At 37.4% G+C, this 27410-nt stretch overlaps 1 protein-coding gene across 1 annotated transcript; it reads right to left on the bottom strand.

Annotated features, from left to right (window-relative positions):
- Window positions 1–200: 200 nt before the first annotated feature.
- Window positions 201–27410, bottom strand: ELOVL4 (ELOVL fatty acid elongase 4). The gene is made up of 6 exons (XM_006873277.1): window positions 27311–27410; window positions 8420–8607; window positions 6228–6308; window positions 4348–4519; window positions 2503–2630; window positions 201–476 (listed from the first exon to the last, which is right to left on the bottom strand). The coding sequence occupies exons 1-6, from the start codon at window positions 27408–27410 to the stop codon at window positions 201–203; spliced, it is 945 nt and encodes a 314-aa protein (XP_006873339.1).

Here is a 27410-nt window from a genome sequence, read left to right as displayed (position 1 = left end):
AAGTTTAAAATAAAAACTTCATAAATAAAACACCTGGATATTGCATTTAACACTTTACTCACTCTAAAGGTACTAGTACATATAGCACATAGGCCTTTTCTCCCTCTCCTCCCCCAAGCCCTCATGTGTTTGTTTTCCCTGAAATTTTATATGAAATGGGAGTTTTCTCACTGTCAACAACAATTAAGGCCCAGTTCAGTTTACTCTCCTTTTGCTTTTCCATTTTTCTGCTTTTTTCCATTTTCTATCACTAACTGTTTTTCCGATTTGTTCACACCATTTGCTGAAATACCATTCACAGCTGTTTTTCCAGTTTTTGATTTCCTAGGCACATTGTATGTCCGGACATAGAAGTTAAGAAAGAGAAATATGAAGCTGATGGCATAGACAATCAGAGCCCAATGCATCCACTTTGGGAAGGGACAATCATTCCAAAGAGATAATGCTGTGTGTCCAATGGTCACATGGAACTGAATCTGAAAAACAAAAACAATCCAGGATCACTTCATGAGTAATAATAATAGTTCTCTGGCTCCTTCTCATTCAGTTCACAGTCCAAATGCCATCTTCTAAGCAAGGGCTTCCTGACTATTTGAATTTAAATAGTTTCCACCCAAATGGGCACTTACTATCCCAATTAACCAATATATAAATATTTGTTGTGGTGGTAGTGATTGTTATTTTTCCCTTTATAAAAGTCACAGCTATCTGAAATTATCTTTTACATTTGTTTCCTGTCCATCTTTCCAGTAGAATGTAACTCTAAGCAGGCAGGAATTGGTCATGGTCATTGACGATACCGAGTCCTCAGTACAGTATCTGGATTCAATGAAGACTTACTATATAATGCTATCTTGAGAGAGAATATCTATGGCCATTAAAAAAAAGTAAAATGTTGGAGGTTCAAGTCCATTCAGAGGTGTCTCTGAAGAAAGCCCTGATAACCTATTTCTGAAAACTCAGCCGCTGGGATCCTTAAGGAGCACACAGATCTACTTTGACGTAGCTGGGGTTGCCATAAGTTGGAATCAACTGGTTGACTTACGCTTTATAGAATTCACATTGTATTTGTAGCAGACAATTGTCATTTCTCTTTTAAAGATAGCATTATCAATATTAACTATTATTATTATAAAAATAATTTATTCCACACAAGTCAGAAATTTATATCAGACTTTAATAAATACAAAATCCAGATTTTAAGAGCTTTTGGCTTCACAATAGTTCTTAGCACTTGCATCACCGGAAAAGGGTGTAATTGAGTATGGAATTGCTCAAGAAGAGCAAGGTGCAGGCTCCCCCCAGGCTCTTCAAATAAGATATAAAATAGTTCACATAATTTTTGACATCTCTTCATTTTCTCATTGCTGTTGTTATGTGCCATGGAGTCGGTTCCGACTCATAGCAACCCTGTACAGGGTTTCTGAGGCTATACATCTTTACGGAACCAAAAAGCCTCATCTTTCTTCCGTGGAACAGCTGGTAGTTTAGAACTGCTGACCCTGAGGTTAGCAGCCTGATTCGTAACCACTACGCTACCAGAACTCATTATCAGTTATTAATTAACAGGTAAAAAACAAATTATACAAACTGTATAAACAACTTGCACAAAATACTGAAGGAAAATTCTGGTAGCATTTTAGTTTCAAATGAATCCTTCACACCCAGCATTCTACATAAGTTGTGCTTCCTGTTTGGTTAGCCCACTGTGTAAAAAAACAAGAGATGGATAATATTCCTATATGTGATTCCACTGATAAAACTATGTACATGCTATGACTAAAGCAAATTATAATAAATTCCAAGGCTTAAAGAATAGCTACCAGGTTGGTTTTAGATTTTCAGTTTGATTACAGGCTAGTGTCTACCTCTGTATGTTACACGGACACACCCAAATGCTACAAGAAGTCCTACTAAGGGATACACAATGAAAACTGTCACATTTGAAAACAATCTGGCTATCTATGGACTAGGTTTTAAAGAATTAAGAAGCGTTTTCTGGCTCTTATTTCTCTCCCTTTAAACTGTCTCTTGGCCCTGTTTTCTTTTTAACTTTTATATTCTAAACATATGGGATCTGCCAAGGACTGAAAAATAGAAAAGAAACCATAACACTTAAGCAATTACAATAAATAATAGAACTGTTGATTTTTAAAACATCACCAAAGACAAAATATTATTTTTTTTCTATTTCATATGTGAGTCTATGTAATTGTAATGTGACTTATTCAGTCATCCATTTCACAGATATTTTAAAAGACTGTTTCTCTTGAAAAGTTTTAAGTGCTAGGCTAGACATGTAAAAAGAAGAGGCTGTTACTATTAGGTCTATGAGTAGGTGGTTATAGTAGAGTCTCAACTACTAAGATTAAAGAAACCACTAGAGAAAGTTAATTGAGTTATAGGAACTTGTTTAAAATGGCTCAATATTTTCCAATTAATAAAATTAAAACATTTTCAGAGTTTCACCAGAAAAAATACCTTCAAAGGTATTTAACTCACCAGCTGCAACATGGTCAGATAGCGTTTCCACCAGAGATACTTCTGAATCCAGGGGCCAAGAGCAGACAGTGCATAGTATGAATACATAATCACATGAATAAAGGAATTCAGCTGGGCTCCAAAAAATGCTGTAGAGAAACAAGAAATCATTGCAAATTACAGAAAATGTTATGAAGCTATAATTAGAATATATAAATAAACCTACATTTTTTTCTAACATTTAATCTTGAGGAATAAAAGATTTAGTGCTAATGGAAAAGTCTTTCCCTCAGATCAAATTACTTAGTTTAACACTTTAGATTTAGGTTTTTATCATATAGATAACAGCATGTATCATTCTAATGGAAAGGATCTTCAAAGTGGTAAGTTTAACATTTCAAGTTTTAAATGGCACACTCCAGTGAGCTTGTTGTTGTTGTTAAGTGGCATCAAGTCGATTCCGACCCATAGCAACACTGTATAGGGTTTCCAAGGAGCAGCTGGTGAGCTTGAACCACCGACCTTGCAGTTCAAATGGCTTTGCAGTCTAGCGCATTATCCTACAGCGCCACACCAGGACTCCATTATCACCATTGTTGTTGTTATGTGCCATGGAGTCAGTTCTGACTCATAGCGACCCTGTACAGGGTTTCCGAGGCTGTAAATCTTTATGAGAGCAAAAGCCTCATCCTTCTCCCGCGGAACAGCTGGTAGTTTCGAACTGCCGACCCTGAGGTTCGCAGCCCAATTCGTATCCACGACACTACCAGAGCTCTTTATTACCATTAGATTGGTCACTATACATATGTATAATAAAATAACACTTATTTCTCAGGTTTTTGAATACTTTTTAAATATTTTAGCAATACATGCAGCGACGCTACCTGAAAAAGGTTGGTGGCTCAAACCTGCCAGCCACTAACAAGGGAGAAAGATGAGGCAGTTTGCTTCTTTAAAGATCAACATCCTTAGAAACCCCATGGAACAACTAGATGGCAGTGTGTTTTGATTTGGTTTTTTGTTACACACAATGAATAATTCACTTAATAAATATAAATTTACAAAGATATTCCAGTTAGTCTAAATCAATGGCATTCTTTCTCTTCAGAATAAGAATTAAATCAAAGTATATATTATAACAAAAATAAATCATCATAAAGTGTTTTAAGAGTTCAGTTCAGATTTACTAATTTTATTTTTAAAAATACAATGCTTTACACTTTAGCTGTATTTTAAATTGGTCCCCAGTAATAATTTATAAGTGTGAAATCTAAAGCTGATAATTTTCATAATATGACAATGGAAGCAGCAATAACTTGTATCCTGAATCCTCATCAGAAGAGTAGTTTGCTTCCAATTCACTAACATGACTCATCCTCCTCAAGCTGCAGGCATTTAAAAAGACCGGGGCCAGATCTGGAACAAGCTGTAAATTCAGACCCTTTGACATTAACAAGGCTACATAAATATCCTTGTGTATAAGAACTAACAATGTCTTCTAAGTCTTATGTTAGAATAAGAGTGGGCTCTGGCCTTGACTAAAAATGGAGTCTTCAGACTATGGGATTGTATCTTGGTATCCTTTGGATCAGAACTATGAGAACTGCTCTGTATCAAAATATTGTTTTCTCATTTAAGCTTGGTTTATGCTCATCTCTGGAGTACATCTTTAGATGTTGAAATTGTCAGAGGTAAAAAGCTAACACTTCAATGTCTTCAAATTTTTGAAAAATGAAATTAAGCAGAAAAACTAACCAGAAAAGTCAAATGGCATACCAAGTCAAATTCCCAAACTCCCAATACTTTCCACCCAAGACATTTATTGTGTCTTTTACTCTATGTAAACATAACTCTGAAAAGGCTCACCTTGTCCCCCTGCCACCCACTTAATTCCAATCCACCACAATGTAAACATTGTACAATGGTGATAAACATGAAGGAAAGAAACTTGGTTGTTTTTCTTCCTTAGGATAAAAAATACTGTGTCCAAATATTCAACTCCTTTAGATACAAAGTACCACCACAAAGCAGCAGCTATCTGTAGAACGAAAAGAAAGGTATGCGGTAAGCACCATTCTGACACTATCTCATGTTTTTCTACTCATTGTAAATATGCCTTGAAGTCGGTTCCAAGAAATAGAAAATAAAGGGCTACCCAGTGCCAATGATTCAGAGACAATTCTTTGTTAAAGATGTCACATAGTTACAAATGGATGAAAATATATTTGTAATACATTTACAATGGTAAGTCTTTCAATTTGATGAAATATCTGAGGTGTTTACGTTATAAAGACATTTTTGATTTTTCAGGCTTAGTGTACATTATACCTGAGCTAGACTTACAAGTTAAGTTTGCATAGTAAACTGTGTCTGTCTCTTTCTCACTTCAAAGTGTGCAGAAAATAAACACAGTAGTTTGTTCTAAATTGTAAAAGCTTTTTAATTATAAATTTAAAAAAAAAAAAAAAAGTAACAAACATTTCATATCCCTAGGTCATAAATATAATCCTGCTTGCATGCATAAATCCTGTCTTTTCCTGGGCTCTAATTATGACACCAGATGGTATAGATTACATTAAATTCTGAGATTAGGGATCCAGGAGAGGTAACCTCTGTATATATGTTTTTTTAAAAAAATTTTACATGAATCCTATTACAACAGTAACCTAAACTTTATTTATGTTCAATGTTTTCTATGATAACTTAAATCTGATAACCAAAGAAGCAGTTTTCACGGTGCAAAAATCTTCTAATAAGGAAAAGAAGTTAGGGACATAAAATATTAAGCATATTCAAGCAATTTGGTATTGGGTCTTATGAACACTGATATTTATATTGTCATCCCCTATATCAGAAAGCTATTTTTTCCAAAGGAAGCTAATACCATGTTTTACAAATCAAATAAAAACTGAATAATGTGTGGTTTCTTTCATCAGAATATAATGGTAACTATACTAACATCTTTACTAATAACTGCAAAATAAAATGTTAACATATTAGTAATGGCCTATTTTCCAGCAAATATATTTAAAACAGCATTCATACCTATACAAATCATGCTGCCTTTAATTTGCTATATATTATATTGTTGCTGTTGTTAAGTACCAATGAGTCAGTTTCAGCGACCCTGTCTAGGATTTCTAAGGAGTGGCTAGTAGGTTTGAATCTCCAACTTTGAGGTTCAAACTGGCCTTGCGATTCAGTGCTTATCCTACAGGGCCACACCAGAACTCCATAAAATATATAAATATTCATTTTCCTAAAACTTTCTTAACAAATTAATTAGACCCTCGTTTGGGTTTGTGGCACTCTGACATAATACACTGGGACCGCAAGGTCGGTTTGAACTGCAAGGTCAACGGTTCCTATTCCTTGGAAGCCCTATACAGGGTTGCTGTGAGTTGGAACCAACTCAATGGCACTTTACAACAACAAAATTCTTAACTAAAAACAAAAACAAAAAAATCTAAAATAATATCTTTACCCTAAACAAAGAACTTCTATCTTTTTTTAAATACAGAAATTTCATTCTAGTAATCGAATACATTCACTCTTATATTCCCAAATAAAAGATGAAAGATTATATTGAAGGTATGAAAGCAAATTTTCAATTACATATTCTTAGCTTTACTGATTCTAAATGATCCCGTATAAATTTCACTACCACATGAAAGTACACTTTCATAGACTGGGACCTATACAATTTAATCTGCTTTACCTGTTAAAAGTACTGTTGATATACTTACCCTGACTTCATGAACATTATTTGAGTAATCCACACTCTGGCAAACATAGCTGTATCCTGCATTATATGATCCCATGAATAACTGGGAGGGAAAGGAATATTTAAAGTTTTAGTAGATGCAGCATTAAAAACAAATTATATTACTTTAATATAATTTTCCAATTATTTTAAAAACAATGTTTTCTTAAAAAAATTCAAATGTAAGTAATAAAAATTCCAAATCATTAAACATAATTTAATGCACCCTAATGGTAGCATAGAGTCCTGGTGTGGCACTGTGGGTTAATGCGCCCGACTGCAAAGCCGTTTGAACTGCAAGGTCGGTGGCTCAAGCTCACCAGAAGCTCCTCGGAAACCCTATAAAGGGTCATTATGGGTTGGAACTGACTCAACGGCACTTAACAACAACAACAATGGTAGCATAGTAGTTATGAATCGGGCTGTGAATCTCACGGTCAGCAGTTCGAAACAATCAGCTGTGCCGTGGGAGAAAGATGAGGCTTTCTGCTCCCGTGAAGATTTACAGCCTCAGAAACCCTGTACAGGGTCACTATGAGTTGGAACCGACTCCATTGCACACCACCACCAATTTCCAAAAGACACTGTCAATTTTATTTTATAACTAAAATATAAATTTAAAATCACATGTAACTTTTGTATTGAGACATCAACTCTACCTCATAATATTAAGAGCAATTTTGATTATCGTGATTGCCATCTAAGAACTGTTGTTGTTAAGTGAGGTCAAATGGGTTTCAACCCATAGTGACCCTGTATAGGATTTCCAAGGAGCAGCTGGTGAACCTGAACCACCAACCTTGCAGTTCACACTGACTTTGCAGTCCAGAGCAGTATTAGTTATAGCATACCCTGCTTTAGATGGTTTCTAACCTTGATCTTGAGAGTATGGTGGCTCTGTAGGATGAACACTGAACTGTAAACCACTGGTTCAAGCCCAACAGCTGCTCCTCAGGAGAAAGATAAGGCTTTCTGCTTGCACAAGGCTGCTATGAATCAGAACTGACTTGACAGCACTTAACAATTCTTGATTCAGAGTGGCCTGCATTTAACAAACTGGTGAAGTATCCAAGTAGAGTTTTTATGAAATTGAGATTCTGTAAAGCTAAGTTGTCAAAGGTTTTTTTGTTTTGTTTTAAGAAAATTAGTATTTATTTTCATTGTCAGTCCTGTTTTCTGGATCATTAAAATTTTTAAGTCTGAATAGTCTTTTAGGAAACCAATTCCTTATACTCTCTTATCTTTAAAAATAGTTGTACTGACTTCTAGCTTATCTTCCAAAATGTCATGGAGAATTTGCTGGGGTCCAGAAAGCACATGATTAGTAGCCACAATGTGAGATATAATTTTATACCTTACCTCACTTATGTTCCCACCCAAAATGTAATAGATCTAAGTTGACCTTGGTATTTTACATCTGCATATTTTGATCAGTAAAATCAAACCTAAAACTACTGGTTTTAAAATGATAAATAAGTAACTTCTATTTACTGAGTTGCTTAACATATGCCAAAAGCAAAATTTACTTCACTTATTTTTAATAATAACCCTAATAAAGTAGATATTATTACCATTTTATAGATGAAGAAAATGAATTTGAAAAAATTTCCAGTATCAAAAGAGCTAGTGTTATCTGATTCAAAAATTGTATACTTACACTAGTATATCCCTTTATTGCATATACACATATATGTGCATATATATACACGAGTATGCAGTCCTGGTGTGGCACTGTAGGCTAATGCGTCAGACTACGAAGTCATTTGAATTGCAAGGACGGTGGTTCAAACCCACCAGCTTCTCTTTGGAAGACCCATACAGGGTCGCTATGGGTCAGAATCAACTCAACAGCAGTTAACAACAACAATGCAGTCCTGATGGTACAGTGATTAACTGCTCAGCTGCCAACCCAAAGGTCAGAAGTTCGAACCCACCAGCTGTGCCATGAGAGAGAGAGATGTGACCGTATGCTATCCTAAAGATGTACTGCCTTGGAAACCCTACGGGCAGTTCTGCTCTGTCCAACAGTGTCACTGTGAGTTGGATTCAACTTAATGATAGGTTTGGTTATTTTGGTTTGGAACTGTTGTCTAAGGTTCAATGAAGGCTTCACACATTATCATTTTTAAATTCCCATGTCCCTAGGGAATTATCATATGACAACCTTAAACTTACCTCTCTGAAGATATAAAAATTAAGTAAAACCATCCCAAAATTGTAGAGAATGAGCACTAAGCGCATCTGAAAAGGTTCTCGGTTCTTCATCCATTTTGGACCCAGCCACACAAATAGGAGATAAAGGGTACTTATACTTAGTGTAGGCAATGGAGACTGCATCAGAGGCCAATCTTCTACACGTTTATCTGCAGAGAAAACAAAATAATATCACATTTATTAGACAAATATTTTAGAAAATGAAATGATTGGAATTATAATATTTGAACTTAATTTTCTAATTTAACCAAGGACAGATCGATTGAGTCCTAGCAAAATATATATATAAAAAATCAAAGAAACAAAATTGACTCCTATGAGTCGCTTTTGAAAATTAAGTTTCATTACTTACAGTGTTTTACAAAGAACCTAGGAAACAAAGACAGCAAATAAAGTGTATTGAAAATACAAAAGATAAGCTTGGAATGAAAAGTAAATGAAAGATTTCAAAGACTAAAAACAAATCTTTTAAGGAAAAATTTCTCTCTACGTCCATGCCTGACATAGAAAAGAACTATATAGTACAATGGAGATGTGTGGGGCAATGGAAGTCATTACCTGCTTTATGTTTGGTGCTACATGTTTTTAATGCTGCATCCACTAAAACTTTAAATCTCCCCCCTCCTCCCAGTTACTCATGGGATCATATAATGCTGCATACAGCTATATTTGCCAGAGTGTATCTACATTCAGATAATGTTCATGAAGTCAGGGTAAGTAAATCAACAGTACTGTTAAACAGGTGAAGTAGATTAAATCGTATAGGTCCCAGTCTATGAAAGTGTACTTTCATCTGGTAGTGAAATTATACTGAATTGTTTAGAATCAATAAAGCTATGCTTTACTTTAAGAATATGTAATTGAATATTTGCTTTCATACCTTCAGTATAATCTTTCATCTTTTATTTGGGAGTATAAGAGTAAATGTATTTGATTACTAGAATGAAATCTCTGTATTTTTTTTTTTTTAAAGGTTCTTTGTTTAGTGTAAGGATATTATTTTAGATGTTTTTGTTGTTTTTAGTTAAGAATTTTGTTGTTGTTAAGTGCGGCTGAGTTGGTTCCAACTCACAGCAATCCTGTATAGGGCTTCCAATTAAGGAGTTATGGTGGTGCCATGGATTAGTTGTTGACCTGCTAACTACAAGGTCAGCAGTTTGAATCCACCAGCTGCTCCATGGAAGAAAGATGAGGCTTTATGCTCCCATAAAAATTTAGAGCCTCAGAAACCCTATACAGGCTTACTAGGAGTGGGAGCCAACTCAACAGCCTACATCATCATCACCAAAGCAAATATTGCAGCAAATCAAGTTGAGGATCAGAAGACATTCATAAAACTTAGGCTAAGTATTTATTTACAAACATTAGTTTGTACAAATTTATCTGTTTGTAAAGGTCTCATGATGGTTACACGACTGTCAAAACTCACACTGTTAACTTAAAAAATCAATTTTACTAAGTATAACTAATACCTTTTTAAAAGATGAAAAGAAAATGATCCACCTTAGGAGGGGCTTCATTCAAAACACCTTTTGCCAACAGACCTTTATCCTTACCCTGTTTTGTATTCTAAGATCACAAAGCAGTATAGACAAAAGAGAATTTGAAGTCAGAATAGAAAAGAATTTCAGCTAAGTGATCTTGAACAAGCTACTTGGTCTCTGCCCTCTCAAAGTTTCCCATCTATCAGAGAAGCAAACAAACAGGAAAATCCAATGCTATCCAGTATGCTGCATGAAACATTTGAAGTGTTTAAGTACAGTGCTAAGAAAAAGGGGATAAGGCAGGCTTCGCAGAGCAGACAGTTGAACTGTTTCTCCAAAAACAAAAGGAATTTGCCAAGCAGACAAGGAGGGAAGAAAGCCTTCTTGCACAGAGAACTGTATGTATAAACAGACTGTTGTTAAAGTGTCTTTGAGTTAAGTTCTGACTTATAGCGACCCTGTATAGGGTTTCCGAGGAGTGACTGATAGGTTTGAACTGCTGGATTATACGAAGAATATGGCAGTAGGATTGGAGGAAGACTCATTAACAGCCTGCAAAATGCAAGTGATACAACCTTCTTGCTGAAAGTGAAGAGGACTTAAAGTACAGATGAAGATCAAAGACTACACATAGTCTTCAGTTTAGTACATCAAATGATGTACTGCATTAGGCAAATCTGCTGCACAAGACTTTAAAATGTTGAAGAGCAAAGACATGAGTTTGAGGACTACAGTGCATCTGACCCAAGTCAATAACCTCATCTACATATGAAAGTTGGACAATGAATAAGAAAGACTTTAGAAGAATTGATACATTTGCGTTATAGCCTTGGAAAAGAGTATTAAAGGTATCATGGACTGCCAAAATAATAAACCAATTGTGTTTGGAAGAAGTACAGCTAGAATGCTCCTTGTAAGCCAGGATAGCCAGACTTTGTCTCTCATATTTTGGACATATTATCAGGAGGGACCCTAGAGAAGGACATCATGCTTGGAAAAATGAGAGGTCAGAGAAAAAGAGGAAGACTCCAACAAGATGGATTGGCACAGTGGCAGCAGCAATGGGCTCAAGTGTGGCAACGATTTGAGGTTGATTAAGGACCGGGCAGTGTTTTGTTCTGTTGTTCATAAAATCACCGTAAGTCAGTACTGACTCAATGGCACCTAACAACAAACAACAGCATGACTGTGTATGAACTACAGTTTTCTAATATGTAAAAGGGAGTAATAAAAATAAAACAAACTATTCTGACTCATGGAAATCCCATGTGTTTCAGAGTAGAAGTAAGCTTCATGGGGTTTGTAATGGTTGTGAAATTTTTCTCAGGTACCTCTGGGTAGACGCAAACCAACAACTTTTTAATTAGGAGATGAGCACTTAACCAACTGTACCATTCAGGGAGTCCAGACATTTATCATAAAATTATCCAAATCACAAGGTTTCTCTGAGGCTAAAACTGTAAACGCTGTAAAAAATCCCTTCCAAAATGAACTCTTTATATACTTAAGAGTATTAAATATGGCTATCATCAGAATTTTTTTAAGCACTCTGTTAGCATTTCCATCATAATATGCTACTTGCCCTGTCACTGGCTGTTTCCCACATCTGACTGGGCAGGGCTGTATCTTTTATCTCTGTGGCCCCAGAGGCTTGGATAGCAGAGGAACCTCACAAATGGTGGAGGCCTGATTGTGTCAATGAAAGCCATAAAACCCCAAACCAAACCATTGCCCATCTAGTTGATTCTGATTCATGGTGAGCCTGTAAGACAGAGTAAAACTGTCCTATAGCGCTTCCAAGGCTGTAGTCTTTTAAAAGGTTGGCAGTTCGAACCCACCAGCTGCCCCCATTTTGTGGGAGAAAGAGATAGTAGTCTGGTTCTAAAAAGATTTACAGCCTTGGAAACACTATGGGGAAGTTCTTCTCTGTCCTACAGTGTTGCTATGAGTCAGAATCAACTCAATGGCAATGGGTTTGGTTTGCGTTTGGTTTTAATCAAGTCATAAAGCATAAATTAATTTAATTTGGTATTCTAATAGAGTTTACATCTGTTTATTGTTATTATTAAGTGCCGTCAAGTCAGTTCTGACTCACAGAGTCTCTGTATAAGGGTTTCCAAGGCTCAGCTGGTAGGTTTGAACTGTCAACTTTGCAGTTAGTTAGAAGTCCATTGCTTATCCTACAGTGCCACACTAAGACTCTACACAAGTCTAACAATCACTTATAACTATTGAATGTTGTTATAGCTATGAGCATAAATTCAAGGATATCAAGATGTGTGTATGTACTACCATCCATTACGCTCTAAAATTAATCATTCTTTTGATAAGTTAGAACCAAGAGTTACATATCAACTTTAGTTTTATACCTAAATATGAACACCACTAATATGCTAAGTGATATTGTTAGAAATAGTTTTGCTTTTGCTAATTACAAACAAAAATGGTTACCATGAATACAATGACACCTTGTACACAAAGAAGACTCCAAAGAGCAACTAATTTTTTGTTAAGGAGGCAGTCAGTGTCCTCATTTATTATAAATGTTATGAGGGCACATCCTTTATGCCATGCTATAACAATGCAAGATGTGTAAGAGTCATCCAACATTTGTGAAAATAAATTTTTAACTCAAAATGTAGACAACTATTGTCAAGAAGGGTTTGGGAAAGATCATGTCTCCAAGACAGTAAATTAGACAGTTCCTTAAAGATTTTAACCTGAAACATAATGTTTAACATATTCCTCAAGCCAAATAAGAACTCAAATATCAGTGAGGCAAAAAAAAGGCAGAACTAAAGAAGAAAGGTCTTTCACACAACTAAACAAAATGGGACAGATAATCTGAGATATACTCCAAAACTAAAACAGAGCCTGAAGGAGGTGGGTAAAGGAGAGTCAGATCAGTTTTCTATTTTGTCAGCGTGATAAACACTCAGTCCTTGAGTTGATTCCAACTTTAAGTGACACTACACAACAGAGTAGAACTCTCATAGGGCTTCCAAGACTATAAATCTTTAGGGGAACAGACAGCCTCATCTTTCTACTTCGGGGCAACCGGTAGGTTTGAACCACCAACTTTGAGATTAGCAGCCCAATGCTTAACCCATGCACCAACAGGACTCCTTCATTAGGGTGACAACAGGGAAAATTCATGTTCTAACTCACTATGTCCTCATGAAAGAGAATGGAAGTTTTGAGTTGGAAAAAGCACCTAGATAAAAATATAAATAAGAGGTAGCTCTTGAAAAACAGAGGTGAACTAGACAGAGACTGAGCTAAAAACGGCCAATAGGCCACAATATGATGGACAGACAGGAGGAAATACAGACCTTCGTTCACCAGCAGCAAGGAAAGGTAAGCTATGGTTCCTGAAGGTGTGCATAAGCAAACTGCCTGACAGCAGTCCAGTGTAAAGGATAAAACAAGAAGCAAAGACGTTGTGCAAAATCCAACCAAAAGCCTCAAGAATGGAAGGAGGTGTTTTAAAACCAGCAAGGGGGGGGGGGGGGTGTTTCAAGGTTCAAGGTTGCAAATTTGATTGAATGGAGGTTGAATGGAGGTCATGATAAAAGAGAAATTATAAAATCCACCCCCCAAAAAAAGCACTTAAACAGGACTAGATTCAGAACCCACAAAGGGGCAAAGAAAATAACAGATGTCCTCAGAGTGAAAAGATAATACGATTGAATCTGAAGGCTGTTTACTCTGAGATTTAATTTGAGAGGATTAGTGCTGGATAGATGAGATCCAAGTAAAGTCAGTTTACTTACCTGGAAAATGGGGATCATAACTACTGAGCTCAAAGGAACATGAGGATTAAGTATGATAAACCATTAGATACAATGCCTTACTACTTAGGAAGCAACCAATAAATGTTCACTCTTATTACTGTCAATTAAGGAAATTTGTTGGATAAATGGGGATGCTGGGAAGGAGAAAGATCTTGTACAATTCCAGGTGCTACTTCCTAGCTGTGTAGTTTTCAGTTTATTTCTTCATAAATCTATTAATTCATATAAATATCATTTTTGTTTTCATTTAATCTCACACAATGGCCTCACATGTCTGTCTTTAGATTGTCTCTGGTTGTATTATGACTTTCTTCAGACTCAATATTCTAAATAGGGATATAATTTAGGTAAAATAGTAGTGTAAGATAAAGTAAAATAAGAGAAGTTACAAAGACAGAGGCCTGATTACTGCTTTCCTTCTTGAGACAAGAATGCTGTAGGAAGACACAGAACAAACTGATTGAGATTATTTCCACTACAGTGATCAACAGCAAGTTATCTAATAGCTATGAATTCAGGGATTTCTAAATACCACGGAAACAGTAATATCTGCCAGGTCTATCTCTAGGGTTTTTATGAAGTTCTTACAAGAATTGCAAAGTAAAATGCAGAGGCAAGGTTGTCTTCCTTGTAATTTGCTAATTTCTAACTACTTGAATGCTTTAAAAAAAAAAAAAAAAACAGCTATGCAGTCTCGTTTATAAAGCCATTTCACTGTAAAGATGAAAATATAAAAGAATCAACTGTTTTACTATGAAACATTGAAGAAAGGCCATTTCTAGAGGTGCACTATATTAATTTTATAATATAAAACTTTTGAATACATAGCTGGGTTAAAGTTTTCATTTGATAAACAAGTAACATGAAAACAGATTACTTTTTCAAATGCTCAAAATCATACATGCCTTTATGTGATTACATCTGTCAATGAATAAGTAACTGATAAAAGATTCAGTTGACACTCGTCAACTGAGATGAGAGGAGAGAGAGAGAAGAGGAAGGGCTGGCTGGTCTGAAGTGTAGGGAGATGTGGGAACTCCTGAGCCCATGATCACTGATCTAGCCACTGGGGGCTAGAGCTGAGAGTGAAGTGGCTTGTATGAAGTGCAGGGAGGCGTGCATGAACTCCCAAACTTGCAGCTAGTACCCAAGTGACCTAGTTTGGATGGCTAGTTGACCCAAACTCAACCAGATAAAGATAAAGATGTTTTATACTATGAGCAAGTGTAAATTGGTACAATTTGATGAACTGGACATTTACTTATGGATGGAGTTACTCAAAATTCCAATCAAAATAGAAGGATTCTTCACATCAAGCTTGTTTCCTCAGTGCACTAGCTTGATTGTTGTTGCTGTTGTTGTTGTTAGGTGCCATCGAGTCAGTACCGACTTATAGCGACCCTATGCACAACAGAATGAAACACTGCCCGATCCTGGGTCAACCTCACAATTGTTGCTATGCTTGAGTCCACTGATGCTGCCCCTTGGACAACCCATCTCATTGGGGTCTTCCTCTTTTTCTCTGACCCTCCACCTTACCAAACATGATATCCTTTTCCAGTGACTGGTCCCTCCTGACAATATGTCCAAAGTATGAGAGATGAAGTTTGGCCATCCTGGCCTCCAAGGAACACTCTGGCTGCACTTTTTCCAACACAGATCTGTTTGTTCTTTTGGCAGCCCATAGCACTTTCAATATTCTCCTCCAACACCATAACTCAAGTGCATCAATTCTTCTATGGTCTTCCTTATTCACTGTCCAGCTTTCACATGCATATGAGGTTACTGAAAATACCATGGCTTGGGTCAGGTGCACCTTAGTCCTCAGGCTGACATCTTTGCTCTTCAACACTTGCAAACGGTTTGTGTAGCATATCTACCTAATGCAATATGTCATTTGATTTCCTGACTGCTGCTTCCAGAAGTGTTTATAGTTGATCCAAGAATGAAGTCTTTGACAACTTCAATCTTCTCTCTGTTGATAAGAATGTTGTTTATTGGTCCAGTGGTGAGGATTTTTGGTTTTTTTTACATTGAGACACACTGGGTTGATAGGGATGGACAATTTACACATTAGCTATCAAAAATGAGGGGTTATAAAGGCATGAACTGGCTGGCCTTCAAAACTTCATGTATACTTAGTTTCAGAACAAGGGAGGCAAGGTAGAATTCCCACTGAATTGTCTTCCTCTTTTCCAGATGGATCTGTTGAAAGGGGTTAAGGGATGATAGTGATAGAATTTTATGATTCAATTGTCAGTAATTGTTAGCAAGATTAATTGCAATTGCCACAACTGTAATGTAGGAGATGTATAACTAAAAGTTATGTGCCGTGGAGTCGGTTCTGACTCATCGCGACCCTGTACAGGGTTTCCGAGGCTGTAAATCTTTACAGGAGCAGAAAGCTTCATCTTTCTCCCACAGAACAGCTGGTAGTTTCGAACTGCTGACCCTGAGGTTAGCAGCCTGAACTAAAAGTGGGGAGTAGTTTATCTTTATTTCAGGAACAGAGGATCCCAGGACCATCAAGCAGGAAGAGCATGAGATGATCATGAGGTCCTACCTAAAGGAGCAGCAATGGCAGAGATGGCGGCAAAGTCAATGGCACGGAGACACAGAACAGCTGCAGACTCTACACTCATGGGCTGAGAAAGGTTCTGTGCCTGCAGGTAGGAGGCAGGCTTTCAAATTGTGCCCTTTAGACATTTAAATGAGTATTTTTTGTTTTATATGTGTACATCAAATACTTTTGCTTTGTTGATCTGTGAAAACTAAGAGGTAAAAGGGAAGCCACAAGATGGAAGCAGGATAGCTGTTGTTGCAGGAAAGGGATTGTAATCACTGAGATGAAGCAAAGCAAATGATGTTGTTGATGGTACAGTTAATGATATCAGTTAACTTTCACTGAGTTCACAACATAAATTAAAAAAAGAAAAATTCCCTCAGTGGATGACTGCATTTGTCTTATGAATCCAAAGACTTGCACTCTAACTAAAATTTAATCACAAATAAAATACTGTATTAAAGTATTTAAGACTATAAATACACAAATAAGAAAAAGTATGATTTTAAAAATTAGTGTTTTAAGTAGCTAAGAAACATATTTTAAGGCATACTGGTAGCATAGTGGGTTATATGTTGGGCTACTAACGGCAAGGCCAGCAGTTCAAATCCAGCAGCCATGCAATGGGAGACAGATGAGGCTTCCTGCTCCCATAAAGATTTACAGCCTCAGAAAAACCCTATACAGGGTCACCATGTGTTGGAACTTACTCGGCAGCACACAACCACCACTACCACCAACACCACCAAGGAACATATTTTAGACCAAGACCATTTCATATCTTTTGTTTGCGCATTATTATAAAGAGCCACAGTTTTGTTTTTTTAAGCAAAAAGTATTCCAGAACACTTCATCTGCACATAGAGCAAGAGGCAGTTGTTCAAACAGAACAAGGGGACACTGAATGGTTTAATATCAGGGAAGTTATGCATCAGGGTTGTATCCTTTGACCGTATTTGTCCAATCTATATGTTGAGGAAAAATAGAAGCTGGATTATATGAAGAAGAATGTAGTAACAGGATTGGAGGAGGACTCATTAACAACCTATACTATTCAGATGACACAACCTTGCTTGTTTAAAGTGAAGAGGGCTTAACTACTTACTGATGAAGATCAAAGACCAAAGGCTTCAAAGTGAGTTTCACCTCACTGTAAAGAAAACAAAAATCCTCATAACTAGACCAGTAAATAACATCATGATAAGTGGAGAAAATATCGACATTGGCAAAGACTTCATTTTGCTTGGATTCACTATCAACACTCATGAAAGTAGCAGTCAATATATCAAACTACATATTGCATTAGGCATATCTTCTCCATAGCACCTATTTAAAGTATCCAAGAGTAAAGATATCAGTGTGAGGACTCAGGTGCGCCTGACCCAAGCCATGGTCTTTTCAAATCCTTCATATGCATATGAAAGCTGGACAATAAATAAGTTAGACTGAAGAATAATTGATGCAGTTGAGTTGTGGTGTTTAAGATAAATATTAAAAGTACTATGGACTACTAGAAGAACAAATCTGTGTTGGAAGAAGTACAGCCAGTGAGTTTAGCCATGTTCCATAGATACCTGATGACCTTGAGGTAAGTGAGAGAAGAGGAAAGGCTGGTAGGTTTTGAAGTTCAGGGAGATGTATTAATTCCTGAGCCTAAGGACCCTGAACTAGCCAGTGGGGGCTAGAGTTAAGAGTGACATGGCCAGCTGGTCTGAAGTGACGGGAGGTGTGTAGGAACTCACAAACTTGTAGATAATACCCATTTGACATAGTGTAGATGGCTTGCTGACCAGAGCTTGATCAGATGAAGATAAAGAAGTCTGATACAGAAAGTAAGCGTAAATTGCCACAACTTGATGAACTGGACCTTTGCTTATGAAGTTGCCCAAAATTCCAACCAAAAGGGAAAGTTTCTTCATATCAAGGATCATGCTTGCCTCCCAATACACTGGGTTGATAGGGACAGGCAACTTAGACTTCAGCTATCAGAATCGGGGGGCTACAAAGGCAAAGAGTGGCTGGCTTACAAGCTTTCATGAGAGTGCTTACGGTTAGAATGAGGTGGGTAAGATAGAATCTCCACTGAATAGTTTTCCTCTTGTCCAGATGGGTTTGGTGATGATGGGGATAGGATTTTATGATTCAACTGTGAGTAACTGTTATCAAACTAAGGCGACTGTCACAACTGTAAATGTAGAAGAGGTGTAACTAAAAACGGGGAGCCGTTAATCTATCATTTCAGGAACAGAGGATCCTAGGACCATCAAGAGGGAAGAGCAGAGAGGAGTGAGAGATACTAACCAGAGGCAATGGCATATAGAGAGCGAGCAGCAGAGGACTACAGGCTCATGGACAGAGAAAGGCATTGTGCCTATGAGCAGGAGGCTGGCTTGCAAAATGTGCCCTTTGGACATTTAAATGAATCTATATTTTGAATGTGGTATGTGTACATCCAAAAGGGGGGGTAGTAACAGAGGTAAATATTTTTAACTGAAGGTGCACAGATGTAATTGTTAAACACTGCAATGATTTGTTGAATGTAAGACTGATATCTGCCCTGGAAACCTTCATTCAATTCACAATAAAAGCTTTAAAAAAAAAAAAAGTACAGCCAGAATGTTCTTTACAAGTCAGGATGGCAGGACGTCTCTCATATTTCAGACATGTTATTAGGAAGGGCCAATTCCTAGAGAACGACAACATGCTTAGTAAAGTTGAGGGTCAGGGAAAAAAGGAAGAACCCCTAAAGAGATGGACTGAAGCAGTGACAACAGCAATGGGTTCAAGCTTAACAATGATTGTAAGGACAGTGCAGGACTGGGCAGTGTTTCATTCTGTTGTGCACAGGGTATCGATAACTCAGAATCAACTCAATGACACCTAACAACAACAAACTTGCAAATTTAAGTCAGAAATGCTCAAATATAAAATAATGCATTTTCTATAGGAAGGAGCAAAGCAAGTAAGATTAGACTGATATCTAGATCACTGACTTAAGTATGGTAAGGATTTAATCATATGGTGAACTTTAAGATCATGCAGTGCAACCCTCTCATGATACAGACAGAATTGAAACTGAAAGAATCATGAGTAACTTACCCAAGACCATATAATCAGCCACCATTACAGGGTTTATGTCCCAAAGTAAATGTATGATTGAAATAACTTTGTTCTTTAATACCACTGGCATCATTTTTGACAAAATAGTTAATTCTTGGTTATTTATGAAACAACTGCATAATTAAATTTCAAAGCAGGTACTCAAATATCTATATCCCTTTATTTTCCTATCCTCTACCTATTCGACCATACTTATTCAACCTGTATGCTGAGCAAATAATCCGAGAAGCTGGGTTCTGTGAAGAAAAACGTGGCATCAAGATTGAAGGAAGACTCATTAACAACCTGTGATATGGAGATGATACAACCTTGCTTGCTGAAAGTGAAGAGGACTTAAAACATTTACTGATGAAGATCAAAGAGCACAGCTTTCAGTATGGATTACATCTCAATGTAAAGAAAACAAAAATCCTCACCACTGGACCAATAAACAACATTCCTATCAACGGAGAAAAGATTGACGTTATCAAGGACTTCATTCTTCTTGGTTCAACTATCAACACTCATGGAAGCAGCAGTCAAGAAATCAAATGACGTATTGCATTAAGCAAATCTGTTGCACAAGACCTTTTTAAAGTGTTGAAAAGCAAAGATGTCAGCTTATTAAGGTGCGCTTGACCCAAGCCATGGTATTTTCAAGAACCTCATAGGCATGTGAAAGCTGGACAGTGAATAAGGAACACAGTAGAAGAATTGATGCTTTTGAGTTATGGTGTTGGAGGAGAATACTGAAAGTGCCGTGGGCTGCCAAAAGAACCAACAGATCAGATCCATTTTGGAAGAAGGGCAGCCAGAGTGCTCCCTGGAGGCCAGGATGGCCAAACTTCATCTCTCATACTTCGGACATGTTGTCAGGAGGGAGCAGTCACTGGAGAAGGATATCATGTTTGGTAAGTGGGAGGGTCAGAGAAAAAAGAGGAAGACCCCAACAAGACGGACTGGCCAAGTGGCAACATTGATGGACTCAAGTGTGACAACAATAGTGAGGTTGGCCCAAGATCGGGCAGTGTTTCATTCTGCTGTGCATAAGGTCGCTATGTGTCGGTACTGACTCGATGGCACCTAACAACAACAATAACAACCTATTTGACAGCACTTAACAACAACAACCTATTTATGTACGTCCCATGTGATAAACATTAAGACTGTGAACCACAAGATTAGTGGTTCAAGCCCACCAGCCACTCTGTGTGAGAAAGATGAGGTTTTCTGTTCCCATAAAGATTTACAAGCTTCAGAAACATATACAGGGTGTCTATGAGTTGGAATTGACTCTACAACTCTACAACAGCAACCTATTTATGTGGAGCAAAAGGTCAAAAATATTAAACAAAAATTGTATTTTATTAATGTATTATTTATACTATTTAAACAGTATTGGCAACAGTTTTCTTGGAAAAGGTCTGAGATAGATAAAATGAACTTTTGAAATATAGGCCAAATTGTGTTTATTTGAAATTGTTTTACCTATTCCAAAAAAAAACAAAGTTCTGTCTATATATACAACTTAAGAGCCAGAAAGTATTTTAAAGATGACCTAATTCAACCCCTTAATTCATAAATTTTTTAAAAATGGGAATGAAACTGAAAGGGAACTTGTCCAACTTCATAAAGCTGATTAGTAGCAGCCCCAGGACTAAAGCCTAAGCCATCTCATCCCAAACTAGCATTCTTCCCATTCACTAGAACACCACAGACTTCCTCACTTTTGTACACATTGCAAAGCTTTGTGAAGTGAAAAGAATATTATCTTATTTTATAACCTTTGAAAGTAACAGTGTTACTTTCAATATATATTTAAGTTTGATCCCTTCATCAAATCTATTCAATTTTACTGAATAAATATGCATAGTTGAATTTATGACCAACTGATCATAAAAAATACTTTCCGTAAATAGCATTATGTATTGTGTTATAATATAATAAAATCTTATTACTATTTGTTGTTGTTGTTAGGTGCCGTCAAGTCAGTTCTCACTCATTGTTTATAAGTACCATCAAGTCGGTTCCAACTCATAGCAACTTTGTATAGGGTTTCCAAGGAGCAGCTGGTGAATACGAACCACTGACCTTGCAGTTCATACTGCCCTTGCGGTCCAGTGCTTTATCCCACAGCACTATACCAGTGACCCTGTTCAAGTGTGAGGCTGTAAATCTTTACAAGAACAGAAAGTCTCATCTTTCTCCCACAGAGCCACCAGTGAGTTTGAACTGCTAACCTTGCAGTTAGCAGTCAGGCACTTACCCTACAGCATCACTAGCACTTATTAGTGTTTAGCAGTCTGAATGTATCACTGTTGGGAATGTTAGATTATGTGGCTATCTCTTGATATATGTATCAAGTCAACAAACATATGTGACAATCTCTCATTTTGGGGAGAAAAAAAAGTGAAAAAGAAAATAATAATGAGGGTTTAAAACAGTTTCAGACAATACTGAGTCACAGAGAGAATGGCACAAGAAAATGTGTAAATGAGTGCTTGGAGGCAATAACTTCCACATGGGTCCTGAGAGGGACTGAATTGTTTCAAGGTATGACGGCCCCAGAAAGCTTTGTGAAGGAGGAATGCGGCACTAGATTCTTGAGAAGGCTATCTGGAAAGGTAGACCAGGAAAAGGGCATTAAGAGTAAAGGGAACAGTGTGACGACGGCAAACAAGAAGGTGGATGTGCACACCTTTTGCTCAAGTAAGAGCCAATGAATTATGAAATCAGCTAGAGCTGCAGGTTTGTGAAAAAAGAAATACTGCTAGACCAAACTAGATGGGAAATTTGGAGTCTGATTTTGAAAGGTAATGAATGTATTCCCTCTCCACTGTTTTCTAAAAAGTCCAAAACCATAACATTTTCTAGTCTAGAAGAAAATAAGACAACAGCACCTTGTTTTATTAACAGGCCTTATACAGGTGAAATCTCCTGACAATGAGGAGATTTAAAACGAGAAAAGACAACTTTTCTTTCACAGCTCTTCAATGTTTGTTAATATACAATTAATTCTAAATGATTGTTGTTGTTAAGTGCCATTGAGTTGAGTTGGTTCTGACTTATAGCAACCTTGTACAGGGTTTCTGAGGAGTGGCTGGTAAGCTTGAACCACTGGCCTTGTGGTTCAAATTGACCTTGCAGTCCAGCACATTAACCTGATGTGTGGCTCAAAAAAGAAAGAAAAAAAGGACACGTATGTTAATAATGTTAAATCATTCACAGCACAGATGACATTGTCAAATGATCTGAGAAAAAATAAGAAAACAAATTGAATTTTAAAAGTATGATTAACTGCTTTGTGGTTCATAAGATCACAAAAGCACTGTCTGATGGTGGTGGTGGTTACATACTGTGGAGTCAGTTCTGACTCATAGCAACCCTGCACAGGATTTCCAAGGCTTTAAATCTTTATGGAGCAGAATGCCTCATCTTTCTCCCACGGAACATCTGGTAGTTTCGAACTGCTGACCTTGAGGTTAGCAGCCCAACTCATAACCACTATGCTACCAGTGCTCCTTACTGTCTGATACAACTAACTACATAATTCTTAAAACCTTGCCTACCTATACTAAAGAATCTAATTACACAGTCTGTGTTCTGACACCAGTTAGCTCTTTAAAATCATCATTGCTTCCTGCTTCTAGGATCCCATTTGCAATAGGATATTTTGGTACATGCAGTTAGTAGGACATGGACATGAGCATCAGCCATTAAAGGAAAAAAAAGGGAGGGAGCACTACCAGTCACCCCACTTTATTGCTCTCTTATACACCCACACCCACATATGTCATGGGCAATAACTATTTAAACCTTGTGGTAAAAAGAAACATGATGACACAGGAGACACTTAGTCTTACTCTGAGTGTGCTGGCTATTCTACTAAATGTAACAAAACAATAAACACTTTTAAGAGAATAATAAGTGAATGCAGTGGATAATATAGATAATTTGGGTATGTGTAGATTAGGGAATATGTACATTCATGAGTTTTAAAATTTATATAAAACTTTTCTGGATTAGATACACACTTTGAGTATAATATACCAGTACTAATAGTTTTCATGGTGCTGTAGGATAAGTACTGAACCACAAGGCTGCCAATTCAAACCCACCAGCTGCTCCTTGTTGTTGTTAAGAGTCGATTCCTACCGATAGGGACTCTGTACAGGCTTTCCGAGGAACTTGAACAACTTGAGCAACAAGCAACTTGGTGAGTTTGAACTGCCAACCTTGCAGTTCAAATGGCTTTGTAGTCTGGTGCATTAACCCATAGCGCCACCCCAGGACCAGATGCTCCTTGGAAACCCTATAAAGGTTCATTATGAGTCAAAACTGATTCAATGGCACTTGACAACAAACAGATAGAAAAAAACAACACATGACATCAGAACACCTCCTTCTGTAAGTAACTAACAGCCAATATAAAGTCATATATGAATCTATACTTTCCCACATAATAAAAAACAAGATAAATTAACTTGTTCAAAATATTTAAAAATATTAATTTAGGAAAGTGGGAAAAAAAAGGTTTTGTTACTTTTCTAAATGTGGTGGTAGTGATAGTTATATGCTGTAGAGTCAGTTCCAAGTCATAGCGACCAAATGTACAGCTCTTTAAAAAATTCAGTTCCAGTGTTGCTAATGTTGCTGTTTTTGTTAAATGCTGTCAAGTCGGTTCCAACTCATAGCGACCTTGTATCTTGTATAGGGTTTGTGAGGCTTTGAATCTTCACAGAAGCAGAAAGCCTAAGTTTTCTCCCTCCGAACTGCTGGTAATCTCGAACCGCAGACCATGTGGTTCACAGTACAGAGCTTATTGTCTAGAGCCACCGCATTCCCCAATTCCATTGTACAAAATGTTAATGATAAAGTAAAAGTATTATTTCCAGTATTAATACACTATAGACCATAGTCTGTATGCAGGGGCTTCAAAAGGCTCATGGAAAAATGGAATTAAAATTAATGGAATTTTTCCATGAACTTTTTGAAGCCCCCTTGCATTTACAATATATGTGCCTTCAAACACCCAGTTTTCATACACTGCTTGGGACATGTTACTAAATAGCACAATTTGATGCAATAACTTAAAAATGGAATTTTTCCTGGGACTGTGTGTTCTACAGCAGATTCTCTTGGACAATCAAATATATATCCTATAAATGTATTTCTGTTACAACTATGGAAAGTAGATCAAGTTTATTTACAATTGTTGTTATTAAGTGCTATCAAGTCGGTTCCAATTCATAGCAAATCTATATAAGATTTCCAAGGAGCAGCTGGTTGGTTTCAACTGTTGACCTTGTTGTTTGCAGTCTAATGCTGATCCTACAGCACTACACAATTAGGTAGACAAAATAGTTTAATGGAGAAAAATATTTAATGAGCTAATAAAAGAGGAAGACGTACGAAACTACAGTCCTGGGAATGAAAGCACTCAAGGGCATGAAGCCTGGCTCATTTCTGGCTCTCCCCGAATAATTTGCATCCTTTCTGTCACCACACTCACCCTTATTTCTCAAGACCTTCTTTCTCTCCACCCATTTTTATTTCTCCCTCTTTCCAAACATCTGATTCACCAAACTCTTCTACGACCTCATCTAATCAACTGCTTTTTGTCTTTGATATTCTCTTATCCAGATTTTCATGATATTTACATCTTAGAATTGGAGCAGTGTGAATGCCTGAAAAAAAATTAAGACAGAGAGTAAAGAATGGGGAGAGGGGAAATGGGAATACTTCAGGTCTTTCCTGCCCAAATCTGAAAAATATTCCTCCTTAGAGAGCAGACTATATCCTTCTAAGCTTCTATGTTGGTTAAGAAACACCATCTGTCAACACTAGGTAGCTCATTACCAAAGGCAAAGAAGCAGTCTCAGGTTTCGTAAGTGGATAGCCAGAGCATGGGCAAATATCTTCCCTCTGACCTGCAACTGAGTGGTCACTTGTTCCAGTGACTAGTCTCTCTTCTCCTCAAGAACAGCCAACAATATTTTACTATTTCATGTGCCTTCCACAGGCTAGCTAAAGGTTTCACATGAGACAACTGCACAAACTCCCGATTTCATTCATGATATTTTTACACAAACTTCAATAGAAATGATCACAGAAAACATACATTCTACCTTTGCCTCAATTTTTGTTTCTGAGACTCAAAAAATGGGAATGTTTGGGGAGCGGAAGGTAATGACAGATAGGACTTCTAACTGGGTGTAGCCATAGTGATAGGAGATTGGAGGACCTTGACAATGCCTGAACTCCAAAGTATGCAAAGTAATGACTTGCCATAGAGCTTGTCTGATTTTCAGCGCTGTACAATTGTGTAATGGGAAACCCTGATGCAATGTTTAAAGGACCAATATGCCAAAGATTAAGTGGAGGGTGTACCTTTCCCAGTTTTTGTAGGTACAGCGTAATGTCAGTTTTGGTTGTAGTTGTTAATTACCATCAAGGTGGTTCCATTCATAGTGACCATATATAAGGGTTTCCAAAGAGTGAGTGGCTGGTGGGTTTGCCAACTTGAGGTTAGCAGTCTAGTGCTTATCCTACAGTGCTAAACCAGAACTCCATAATGTCATTATAACAGTAAAAAGACATGTCCAAAAAAATCAAACCCACTGCCACAGAGTTGATTCCTACTCATAGAGATTCAGACTCATAGCGACTCTATATAGTATTTTCCAGGCTGTAAATCTTAACCGGAGCAGAAAGCTTCATCTTTCTCCAACCAAGTGGCTGGTGGGTTTGAACTGCCACCAGGGAGGGTTGACTTTAAAAAGGCATGTATTAGACTTAAAAACAAAGGTACTATTAAAACTTGCCTTTTAGACATTTTCAATAGCAATGACTACTTAAGTAACTTCTAGTGTCAAAGTTGAGATCTTCTGAAAGATAACACGATTTTAAAGAAGTCAAAACTGCATCAATGTCAAAGAATCATTTTATATAATTTTGGTAAACGTTTTCTTCACAACATATATTCCATATTTTAATCTGTTTTATTTACTGTAACAATAACAAACACAAGGCTATGGGAATATATGCCAGGCCCTCAAAAAGTTTGTGAAAAAATTCCACTATCTTTTCATTTCATTTTTCCACGAAATGTTTGAAGCTCCCTCATATGTAGGCTTCTGTGACGACCTCTAGGCATTGCTATAGAAAATCCCTTCCTAAAGACTTATTTCTAACCAGGTATTTTCGTCTCCCCCTCCCCTTGACTGCACTGCAGTGCTCAAAGGCATTATAGACAATCGCTTCGAACATGTTTGCTGTTGAAAAGCCACAAACGTTAACATTCTTCAATGTTCAAGGAGCCAAATTATGGCTATTTTACTTTTCATCCCAAATTAAATTATAGATGGATCGACTAGATAAAAGAAAATAATAGGATTGTGCCTAAGCAATCGGATAACCAAAGAAGCAAGAAGACAGCTTCCTCTCAGCCATCTTTCCAAAGAGAACATTCCTAAATGTTAAAAACAAAAACTATCCTGTACATAAAACACAATTATCAGATAAAATCAGGAAATGTGAGAGTGTGGGATGAAGCGGTTCCTGCAAGAATCTTTGGGCTGCACAGGCTTTATCTAATCTGTCAACTCCTGCATCCAAGATGTTGATAGAAATGGGGAAAGTGCAGAGGAAAACCTTCTTCTGTGTGTGTTGGGGGGAAAGGGGGAAGGGGGGTGAGAACTGGGCCGGGGATGCTCAACGTTCCGACCCGAGGTCTCTGTGCTCTGGAGCCTCCTCCGATCGATAGCATCCTAAAAACCGCAGAGCAGAGGCCCGGCGCAGGAGGAAGGGGCCCTGCAATGCCGAAACTGGGGCGAGGTGTCTCCCCACAAGGGGAGCCGAGCGAGCCTGCGACCCGCAAGGCTCGAGGAGATGGGGAAGCCAGCGTATTTACCTGCGATGCTCCAGGTCCAGCGGTAAAACTCCACGGTGTCGTTGAGTGCAGTAGACATCACGTTCAAGACACTGCCCGGCTCCGAGTACAGGAGCCCCAT

This window comes from Chrysochloris asiatica, unplaced genomic scaffold (assembly GCF_000296735.1).
Source record: "Chrysochloris asiatica unplaced genomic scaffold, ChrAsi1.0 scaffold00233, whole genome shotgun sequence".
Taxonomy (NCBI): Eukaryota; Metazoa; Chordata; class Mammalia; order Afrosoricida; family Chrysochloridae; genus Chrysochloris; species Chrysochloris asiatica.
This window is presented reverse-complemented; position numbering and strand designations above follow the sequence as displayed.